The sequence below is a fragment of the Eriocheir sinensis genome, unplaced genomic scaffold, assembly GCF_024679095.1.
Source record: "Eriocheir sinensis breed Jianghai 21 unplaced genomic scaffold, ASM2467909v1 Scaffold944, whole genome shotgun sequence".
Taxonomy (NCBI): domain Eukaryota; kingdom Metazoa; phylum Arthropoda; class Malacostraca; order Decapoda; family Varunidae; genus Eriocheir; species Eriocheir sinensis.
The window spans coordinates 101947-113774 of NW_026112324.1; the positions used below are offsets into that span (position 1 = coordinate 101947).

Here is an 11828-nt window from a genome sequence, read left to right on the forward strand (position 1 = left end):
CTCACGGTCATCGGCACTGCCCATACACTCAGTCCACCCTGGCGGGGACCTCACCAATGACCTCCATGAAAACAGGGTCCCAGACAAGCCAGTTGGTCTGAAGGGTGAGTGTTTCCCTCAGTGTTGTGATTTACATCCTCGGTCCCCTTCAAATTGTCCCTCCTACCTCCTACCTCCTTATCCATCACTTACATTCTTAATTCCCAACAAACAGTATAAACCTAATATATGTGTTGTGCATAGAATTTAGGATAACTTACAGGTACAATACATTTGTATAATTTTGTTTTCATGGTACAAAATATTCATGTTTGGAAGCCATGGTAAAACCTACATAGTGATCATGATGGTGGAGTCACTGTGTTATCTGTAGTGTCTTGTGGTCCATTACAGCCGTGGCGCTGAATGACCACATCAGGGTGTGTTGGCAGCCCCCCGCACAGCACAATGTGCTGCTGTGCGGCTACACCATTGCCTGGGACCAAGGCGTGGCGGACATCTACTCCAAGATTGTGGACAGCAAGCAGCACGGTTACATCATTGATAAGCTGGGTGTGTAAGATGATCATTTGTGACTAATTTTCCATTTTCTGGCCAAGTAGTATGCAGACCTGCAGTGTGATTCTCCACAAGACAGGGATTTTGAATTAGCCACTTCTACATTTGTGTTGAGCCAAGAGAAGGTAAAGATTTTGTTAGCCTGTCATATGGGGAGGCGGTGGCTGAGTCGTCAAAGTAACGGCCTCGTGTTCAGGAGGACGCGAGTTCAATCCCCGCCGGGTGCCACCAAGCTGGGATTTTTCAGCCGCCGCCGAGTGGCTTAAAACTACCCACATGCTGTCCAGAAGACCACCTATCAACCCGGACTCTAGATTCTAGGATCAAAGATGAGCTCTGGGAGGGCAGCATGAGCCAATGCAAGATGGCGCCACTATAAACACTCGCCTGCGCCAGAACGGGCTGGGCCGACCATCAGGACCTACCGGAAAGAAGCCTTGGATCGACCATCAGGATCCACCTGGAAGAAGCCTACCGGCGCAATAGGCTGCAATGTAAAAAAAAAAGAAAAAAAAAATGGGATTGGCACGGATTTGCCTTCACTGTTAGTCTGGTAACCTTTCTCTGCCTCTCTGGTGGACAGTGGAGTGTTTCCCATGTGGTATTGGTGTGCTGGATATCCCCTCCCAAGGTGCAGGACTTTACATTTTTCTTCACTGAATTTTAGTAGAAACATTTTGATCCATTTTTATAGCTTGGTGAGGTCTTCTGGTAGGAAATCCACAGTCAATGGGTTAAATGATATCATAGTTAACCATTTATTGAGTCTGGAGTTAACATTACATTCACCCCCCCCAAAAAAAATGATGATGGAGTCCATAACAAGTTTTCATTTAAGCAAAGTAAAGTGAAGGTAGAGATCTTGCTAAGTAGATCATAGTTAAACATTTATTGAGTCTGTTAACATTTCACACACACACACACACACACACACACACACACACACACACACACACACACACACAAACACACACAGAAAAGTATTTACACACCATCATAAAGTTAGCTCTCCATATTGTGAAGACCCTGGACCATGAGAGCAATTATTGAGGGAAAGGAGGTGGTATTCTGAGTTGCCATTTTCAGACTCATCATCGTTCAGGCTCATTCCTCTGTCTGCCCTGAACTCTCAGATATTTCCTGGGTGGTCATAATGTTAGTCAGGTTATTCATTGGTTATCTGTGGCCTGTTATCTGTCTTTCTACCTGTTGTCTGTTAGTCTATCTTATTTGTTATCTGTTCTGCCCAGTTTAACCCCTTGACTGCGGATTTCCTAGCAGCAGACCTCGCCAAGCTACAGGAATGGAACAAAAAGTGTCCGTGGCTACAGTTCAGTGAAGAAAAGTGTAGTCCTGCACCTTGGGAGGGGATATCCACCACACCAATACCACATGGGAAACACTCCACTATCCACCACAGACAGCGAGAGAAAGACCTGGGACTATGTTACCAGGCTACAAGTGAAGGCAAAATCCGTGCCAATCGCAGCGGACGGGTTAAGGGTCATGAAAAAATTGTTGTATTGTTACGATTAGGTCCATAACAAGTTCTCCATCTCCTCAGAACCCAACATGGAGTTTGTGATAAGCCTGCGAGCCTTCAACAACGTGGGTGACGGGCAACCGGTGTACCAGCAAGTCCGTACCCAGCCAGAGGAGGAGGAGGTGGTGGCACCCACGCTGGACCCGGCGGTGTGGGTGAAGGCCGTGGTGCTGACGCCCTTCACCGTGGTGCTGCAGTGGGCAGACACCATGCTGAGCCAGAACCAGGTGATTTATTTATTTATTTATTTATTATTATTATTATTTTTTTTTTTCAAGGGAGGCAACTCAAGGTAAACAAATTAAACAACAATTAAAAGGCCACTAGATCCCGTTCCAAACACAAACATGAACAATGGGAGGTCCAAAGAGGTCAGATTTGGGTAGTGTTGCTGGGCTGCTTCAGGGAGGGCAGTCATCAGCTGGAAAATATATGTTTTATCTCATGTTCTTTGTGCACTGTGTCACGACTTGCCACTTGCATCAACACAGCAGCGGAAAAGTTAGTCATTCGTCAAGGAACTTATTCACCACTTACACATTCTTGTTTCCCTGCACACACTCCCTTATTCGCCTCATATCCACCTCTCCACATCCTTATTCGTAACTTGCATCCTTCTCCCTCCTACAAACAGCCCCTCATTCACCTCATATCTTCCTCTCTATATCCTTATCCATTACTTACTCATACTCTCGTCCCAGCAAACTCCCTTATTCACCTCACGTTCACCTCACATCCTTATTCATAACTCATGCATCCTCTTTTTCCTGCAAACAGTCCCTTATACACCTCATATCCTCCCTCATACATCCTTATCCTTCACTTACACATCCTCTTTTTCATGCAAGCACTCCCTCACACCCTTCCTATCCTCCTGTCATTCATGTCTCATTTCACAAGCCAGTCCTTCATCCAGTGACCTTTCTTATGTTTTCCCTCTGTCCTTGTACCTGACTCCCTGTTAATACTGACCTTTGACTCCTGCAGTACAACAGCTGCACCACCTTCTCGTCCTCATCCTCCAGCCGCTACGTCAACGCCACGGATGTGACCTGCCTCATTGACAGCCTCAAGCCATCAACAGTGTGTGAGTTTGCTGTGAAGACCATCAGGGTGAGACCACAGTGCTGGAAGCCTTTGTTCTTCTTTCAGTAAATATTCACTCAGTCCTGCAACACTTCTCAAGGAAATCCTGTACAGCTGAATCCTTGCTGTGATGAGGCACAGAGAAATTATGACTCATAAGGTGAGCTATTATTAGTGTTTGAGATACTGATTTTTTCATTGACCTGTTGCAAATACTTGAAAATGAACCTTACATAATGGTATTAGAAACAGCACAGCAGGGTTGGCAATGATTTAATCAAATTGATTTAATCAAATGATTAAATCATTGAATTTTTTTTTTCTGAGTAAAAGTATTCCATAGGTTAAATGATGTGCTCCAAAGATGATAAAGTAAAACAACCTATTCATGTGCAATGATTCATTTATTCTCTTCAAAGTATAAAAAAAAAAGATTCCTTCATTATTATATCTTCTTGCGCTAATGTTGCCAACTAGGTAAAAAATCAGCCTCCTTTAGTCTTTACTAACTTGGCCGGCAATGTATCATAATAGTAACCAAGGTTTGCAACCAAACCGTAACAGAATAGAAGTAGATATTCTTCTGTATGGTAATAATATAATATTCTGTCATGAAAATGACAACTTCAGGCAACTCTGTCTGTCCTAAACCTGCTCCTGCACCAACTACAAACAAGTACTGAACAAGTATGTATCTGGATCCTTGACTGTGCTCAGACTTACAGGCCTAAACTTAAACTTGAAGTAACCTATGGAAACTTTTGAATCACTCACCAGGATATATATATATATATATATATATATATATATATATATATATATATATATATATATATATATATATATATATATATATATATATAAAATGCATGATGGGGGAACTTTGAAGTTTTGGTGTGCCAAAATCACTTTTTCCCACACACTTTTCCCCATCAGGTTTGGCGTGAGTCCCCCTATAGCCTGGTGGCCTCCAACACCCTGCTGGTGGCCTGACCGTCCTGGCCCTCCCTGGCCAGCCGTCCACCACCACCTTCACCCGGCAGCCGCTGCAGCGGAACAATGGGAGGATCACAGGTGAGCTGATGGGTTACCAAGATGGCATCTTCAAATTATATAAAAATAAAAAAGAGTCAGTGTGCCAAACCACAGTGATGTACTAGACTACATAGTTAAGGGAACACACCTTCACTGACGTGGAAAAGACCTGGATATATAGTAAATAAACAGTGACTTAGGTCATGGTGGTGGGCAGCGTGGGCCAGGCAGGAAGCAAGAACCATACATCCTGTCAGCCACTATAAATACAATTTGCCTGAGCCACTACCGGGCTGGGGTCATCCAAGAGGCCCCTCCAAAGAGCCTACTGGAGCTATGGGCAGCACTTAACCCAGTAGCTGCAGGGATCATGTTTCTGAAAGGCCACTCTAAGCACTGCCTTGGGCCGACCATCAGGACCCACCGGGAAGAAGCCTACCGGCGCAATAGGCCGCGACGTAAAAAAGAGAGAGAGAGAGAAAATCATCACTCAGGCAAGCCATTTTATAATATATATCAATGCATTTGTGATCAGTTTATGCATCATCTATTTTGGGGGCTTATATCATAGCAAAAATTAGGCTCGTCGCTGCTACACGGTAAAGCCACAACTTTTGCCTGTCACTGGTACACGGTTAAAAAAAGATTATTGAGGGAGTAATTTTGTTTGTTCCAGGCTACGTGATATTCCTCACCATGGACCAAACTGTCAGTGACTGGGTGATGGGGGAAGTGATGGGGGACTGACGCCTTCAAGGAAGTATTTGCACAAGATGCACTCTCACAATGTCAAAGGTTTTGGTCCATTCTCCTCCGTGGAAAGCTTCACGACTCTTCCAGGTAAGGAAGTGTTAGTCTTAGGGAGCCGTCATTGCTGTGGTGCATCAGTCACTGTTCTCCCAGTTATGCACATGTTGTGTCCCACCACACTGTCCCTCATCATGGAGCACTCCCTCCCTGAGGCTGACTTGAGGCCCATTACCTGCATGCTCTGTGAATGCCACCTCTGGCTCTGTGGGCATGTGGGTAAACCCTGCTTACCAGGTTGTTTCTGTAAGAGACAATCCTTAGTAAAGAGTGTGCCCAGAAAGTTGGGTTAGAGCAGGTTGATGGATCCTGCTGGGAGGTACATGGTATGGGGAAGGTGCCTGCATGGGGACCTGCACAGAGGAACCCCCAAGAATGGTGTCATAGTTTGGGTGAGGCAGGCTGGCAGAGGCCCCCATTGATTGACTGATTGATTAAGCCAATGTTAAAAATATTATACATCTGCTCCTGTGTTCCAGCTGTTGACAAGAGCATCGGTGAGCCCCCTGGCTGGTGTGTGGAGCGAGAGGCCTGATTGTGCTGGTGATCGCTGGCGTGGCAGGAGCCATGACCAGCTGGGGGCCTTCTTGGCCACCACACTGTACTGCCGCGGGTCAAGGCGGAGCCCAGGCCAAGCATTGTGTAAGGTGGCAGGACAGTTTCTTGTTGGTGTGTTTCATCCCATGACTCATTTCAGCAATCCTTTACACTGACTGCAGGAACTTTTTATTCACTTTGTAATATGGAGAACAAGGCTGCAGGGCATAGTCCACAAAGACTTAAGTTTGCCAAGATTAGAGAAAGAAAAAGAAAGGTAAACTTGTTCTTAGGAAATGTTCAAGATGGACTTTCATTTTGTGCTATACATAGTTGCAGGGTAACAAGTGACCTCTGTTTGTGATATCTGTGTCTCTTGGTGGAGCAGCTAACACGTGTTTCTAACTTGTGATTGCTTGCAGTGTGCTGGCTGGGAGCTATTTCTTTAAATGAATTCAAATATGCTTTGTTGAACTCAAACCTCATACCTTTAACATCCATCCTGTTTTGAAGATTGCATGTGCCCTTCCATCTCCCTCCGGACAGCCCTGCGAGGTACAGCAGCAGCGCAGCACTCAGTAGTATTTAGCAGCTAGTAAGATGCATCACTTCCTTGCAGTGTTGGCGGCAGCTGCAGTGAGAGCAACAAGCCTGGCGTCCAGCCTCCAGACCTGTGGATCCATCACGGCCACTTGGAGCTGAAGAACTTTGACAAGGGTGAGCGCAGCAACTCCCCCAACCACGCCTCCATCATCCAGCACACAGGTGGGTGTCTTTGTCAGTCATTGAACAGTGTGCAGCTCATGGGAGTCCTGTCATTTGTGTGGTATTTTTTGTAATATTTGGTTGTTGGTGTTTTGTTGCCAGTCACTGCTGCGTTGTAGTGTGCCAGTGACGCCACACACAACCTTACACAACCCCCGGACACTCCAGTATGAGAGTCATCACACATTACAGAGTTTCCATCTATCTCTATCCAGACACTCCCTCCGTGCCTGCTCAAAGTTTCTCAAAGATCTTTCCCCCCTCTCCCTAACGTACTCTTGCACCCTATCCCTCCATTTCACTCAAGGTCGTCCTCTAGCATTCCCTCCCTCTATCTCACTCACATACACCCTTCTGGTCATCTTACTCTCCTTCATTTGCTCCATGTGGCCAAACCACTTTAAAGTCTGTCGCTTCACTTCTTCCACCACTCCACGCTTCTTCCCTTCACCCCCTGTGACACATTCCAAAACTCTCGTACACACTTTCATTACTCATTCCTTCCATTCTACTCACACCACAAGCACTTCTCAAATAACTCATTTCCACTGCCTGCACTCTAGACCTCTGACTTTCATTCCAGGCCCTCGTTTCTCTTGCATATGTGAGGGTTGGTACTATTATTGTATTTCTCAAATCCCTCTTTACCTCCATGCTCACACTTCTGCCATTCATGATTTGTCTCAAAGACCCTACCACCCTTCTTCCTTGCAATGCCCTTTCTCTTGTCACTCTCTCTGCACCACCATGCTTACACATAACTGATCCAAGAGCCGGGTCACTCTTCTCAAATGCTCTGAAACCCAGTTCCAGGTTGACCCTGGGCTCATAGAGTCTATACTGTTCTGCACTGTGTCTCAGTGACATGGTGGTGTCCAAATGAAAATCCTGTAGAATATTTCTCAAATATCCAGGTTTACCAAGTCGCATTGCTTGATAAGTCAAGACAAATATTTTGTAGACTATGCGTGCCTTGATGGGCAGCCAATGCAAGTCTATAAGTGCAGGTGTTATTCTCTCACCAGACCCTTTGTTAGCCTTGCAGCTCTGTTCATAACAAGTTGTAGTTTCTTCAGCAGATATTTAGGAAGGCCATAATAAAGTGAGTTACAATAATCCAGCTTTCTATTTACATGATTATATATATATATATATATATATATATAGATATATAGATATATATATATATATATATATATCTATATAGATATATAAATATATATATATATATATATATATATATATATATATATATATATATATATATATATATATATATATATATATATATATATATATATATATATATATATATATATATATATAAGCATCTTCATGGTCTTATCATCCAGGTATTTCTTGACAAATGCAATATTTCTGAGATGGTAGCCTGCCGTTCTCACCACCTGACTGATCTGTTCTTTGAATGATAGAGTGCAGTCAAGTATCACACCTAAATCTTTGACTGACCTTTTTACAGTCCTAGTGTCATCTTTTATCCGAAGAGTGGAAACATCTAGCCTCCTGACATCCTTGTTCTTCCCCACAATCAAGCATTCAGTTTTATCCTCATTCAGCTTCAGTTGCTTAGAATTCATCCATTTCCCGACATCATCCATAATTCTGCTCAGCTTATCTTCAGTGTTTTCCACATCACTCAGCGACAAATAGAAGTGTATCATCAGCATACAGTTTAAAGTCAACTTCATGCCTTCTTAGTAAAATGTGAAAGACCGATAGTATAAACACAATAAAATTGGACCCAGTACACTTCCCTGGGGGACTCCTCTTTGCAAAAGTTTATGAGTGGAGAACGATTTACCTATTTGCACACAGTAAGTTCTGTTCTCAAGGTAACTCCTCAGATAATCCAGCACACCACCCTCAATTCCAATATTCTTACAATCCCGAAGCAATAGACTGTGCTCCACCGTGTCAAACGCAGCACTCAAGTCTAACAAAATCAGAACACCACACTTCCCTTCATCCATAAGCACAAGCAAGTTGTTTACCACCAAACAGAGAGTAGTTTCAGTTGAGTAAAGCCTCTTGTAGGCAGATTCATTATCCGGTAAAGCCTGCACCACTAGCAGATGCTCCATTAGCTGATTTAAGATCACATTTTCAAGTATCTTAGATAGAAACGTCAAGTTGGATACTGGTCTAGAGGAACTAAACACTGTGGGTCCAGTTTACCTTTAACGATAGGTTTCATGATCGCCGCTTTCTCACTCTCAGGGAAAGTCTTGTTTTCGATACTAGTGTTAACCATCACAGTCATAATATTTAATAAATCACTAAAGTTTTCACTCTTAATGATGTCACTTATCGGCAAGGGATCACCATCACAGTACGTCAGGTTCACCTGTGTATGATAGTTTTCACCACAGCCACATCCACTTGTTGAAAGCTTAACTTTATTTCAGGGACTGGAGTTTCCACAGCGGATCCATGGTAACCGCGGTCGCCTCTAAAGTTCATGATAACTTTCTCAATTTTCTTGTCAAAAAAGTCTAAAAACTTATTTGCCAGCACTTCATCCGAGAAACCATCCGGAAGCTTGTTAACCTTTCTGTTTCCACTCAAACTGTCAAGCACCTTATATAATTTATTGATGTTCGGCCCTGCCTCCACAACCTTATTCCGATAGTATTCTTTTTCCGTTTTATCACAAGCCGATTTTCTTTGTTTCTCGCCTCCTGGTATGCTCTTCTTGCCTCATCTGTTTTTTGCATAAGCCACAGTCTTTCTTTTTTCTTCTCTCTTTTTGCCCACAGTATTTCCACATTAAACCAAGGTGCATGATCTCTCAACACTATCTCCTTTTCACTCAGAGGACAGAGGCTGTTATACTCATCTTTAGCTAAACCATTATATAGCTTAACCAGGCAGGTAGCACAATTTCCACGTAACACCGAGCCATGTTCACAGATTTCACGACAATTAATAGTAATTTCCTGTATTACAGAGTTAATCAGTATTTCTGGTTGAAAATTCTTTCGCAATCTGAACGTAATCTTTTTTCTCTGCACTGCTTCCCTCACGTATGAAATTTCAAACGTTACCAATTTATGCACCGGGGATATACAACATATTTCATCAACACACACCCCTTGCACTAGATCACCGTCTATATCGCTGAAAACCAAGTCTAGCACATGACCCCCTAAAGAAGTCATCTCGTTCACTTTATTAATCAGGTTGAAACTGTCCATCATCTCAATGAAGGCCATGGCAGAAGAATTTTCAGGATCATCAATCCATAGATTAAAGTCACCACAGATGAACACATTTGCACTCACCATATCCACAGACTCCAAAAATGTGCGAAATTCATCAATAAAGACCTCTGCTCTTGTATCCGGAGGTCCATACACCACAATAAAGGTGCATTTCCTTCTATCAATTTCACAGATGACTTCCACTAATTCAAAGGTATCCCACCTTTCTGATGCTTTTCTCCGAATCTTCTTAAAAGAATTCGAAAGAAAGATCCCAACACCACCCCTTCTTGTCTCCCTCGGGACATGTATAAAGGTATGAGTACATGCGGAATGTACAATTGGAGTAGGCCTAGATCTGTACGTATGTCAAAACTGCCAGTCTGATTAGGCATTACAGTATTGCTTTAAATATAATTTGTTTAAGTTTTTGAAAGGCATCCATAAGTGAACACTGTTGAGTATGAGACTATAAGGAAGTTGGTGTTTTTAACTGTTTCAGATATCAATATTCAACAGAAAGGACATATTTTATCAAATTAATTGAATATTTAGTTCCATATATTTTTCATGAAAGTAGATATTCCTTTTGTTACAAAAATTCAGAAGAAAGGGAAGCTGTCTAATATTACTAGTCTAAAAGAAGGGGATACCTTTTGGAAAATTAATTAATTGTTTAGTTTTACATTCTGTTCATCAGGAGACACAAATATGACTGTGTTCCTATATTTCACATCAAGAGAGATTTATAGGGTATAGTTTTCAAAAAGGGAATACATATCATATTTTTATAAAGTGAAAAAACTATTTTCCTTATGTTTCTGTGAGTTTTATTATTGTAAGCCAGAGTGGGGTAGAAGGCCTACCCAGTGGGCGTTTTACCCCACATGCAGGGTAAGAAGCCCCCTTATTATTTTTTTTAAATTGTCATTATAGAAAGGTGTAAATCATAATGAGTGGATATGATATATACCATAGATAGGCCTTAGCCTAAGCTTTCAACAGATCTTTTTTTTTTAATTCTATTGCAAAAAATGTGGCTACAACAGGCAATCTCTCTTAAGGGGGGCAACTTACCCCACCTTACCCTATTACGAATTTGGGAAGAGTATTAAAAGGCAAGCATTTTGCACATCAATCAGTCTTTTTCCAATTTGCAGGAGTCGCGTCACATCACAATGGGACCAAAAAGGACGAGAAGGGACAAGACAAGAAGAAAAGGTCTTCTGCTGCCGCTGCTGCCTCTCCTGATGATGATGAGCAACAAGAAGACACTCAAGAACAACCTGCCAAGAAAGTGAAGGGACGATCCAAGAAGAGGTCATCGTCTGCTACCGGGGAGACACCCCCTCCTCCAGCCCTCTTGCGTCACCAATCCACTTGGACACAGAGCCCCAACCTGGTCATGATGATGCTGGGGTGTGTCTTTTGCTCAAAATCGGGAGCAAATTCTTGGAGGAGATTTGAAACTCGTAGTAGATCCGGAGTTATCGGTGTAGTTCGTCGTACATTGTAGTATTTCGTACTTACAAATCGGGACAGTTGGTGTGGTTCGTGATACTTCGTAGTACTTCGGCTCCAAAACTCGGCGTACTTCGGGAGAAAATCAGGGTGAAATCATAGTACATCGTAGCATATTGTAGTACGTCGTAGCACTTTGGGAAATAATTCGGTGTACTTCGGGGAATATGCCCTCGAGGTCGACCGAACGCCTCGAGATGAAAAGATAAACAAATTTTCGTAGTGATTCGGGGAAAACGCTGTCTCCCGAGGTACTACGATTTTTTTGTGATTCGGCGTCTGTGAGACCGGGGGGTAAGTGTGTTCTCTCAAAGTTTCCGATAGTTTGGTCGCTGCTCTCTGTATTCTTTCCAACTTTCTAATTTCTTTCTTCAATGTAGGTGACCACACTAACGCTGCATATTCCAGTCTTGGACGTATCACCGATGTTATTAGTTTCTTCACCGTCTCTTCGTCTAGATATGTAAATGCTGCTTTTATGTTTCTAAGAAGATTGTATGTTTCCCCAGTTATCCAATTTATATGCTTCCCAAAGGATAACTTGTCTGTTATTGTCACTCCCAGATCCTTATTCTTCTGTTTTTTTCATGATTCTTTCATTACTCAGAGAGTAGTTCCCCAATATCCGTCTACTGCTCTTACCAAACTCCATCACACTACAGTTCTCTGTATTGAATGTCATTTCCCATTTGCGTGACCATTCGCTTATTCTATCGAAATCCTGACTCAAGGCTACACAGTCTTCTTCATTAGCC

General features: G+C 42.8%; 1 protein-coding gene across 1 annotated transcript; it reads left to right on the plus strand.

Moving 5' to 3' along the window:
• Positions 1-11828, plus strand: LOC126994986 (neogenin-like). The gene is made up of 9 exons (XM_050854262.1): positions 1-104; positions 394-552; positions 2123-2328; positions 3089-3214; positions 4124-4261; positions 4899-5062; positions 5509-5671; positions 6186-6331; positions 10713-11828. The coding sequence occupies exons 3-5, from the start codon at positions 2131-2133 to the stop codon at positions 4178-4180; spliced, it is 381 nt and encodes a 126-aa protein (XP_050710219.1). The 5' UTR covers positions 1-104; positions 394-552; positions 2123-2130; the 3' UTR covers positions 4181-4261; positions 4899-5062; positions 5509-5671; positions 6186-6331; positions 10713-11828.

Bases quoted from the DNA above. Each gene is read 5' to 3' on its own strand.
- LOC126994986 (XM_050854262.1), top strand. From the start codon at position 2,131: ATGGAGTTTGTGATAAGCCTGCGAGCCTTCAACAACGTGGGTGACGGG. The intron at 2,329-3,088 runs GTGATTTATTTA...TGACTCCTGCAG, and splicing joins CCATGCTGAGCCAGAACCAG to TACAACAGCTGCACCACCTT. The intron at 3,215-4,123 runs GTGAGACCACAG...TTTCCCCATCAG, and splicing joins TTGCTGTGAAGACCATCAGG to GTTTGGCGTGAGTCCCCCTA.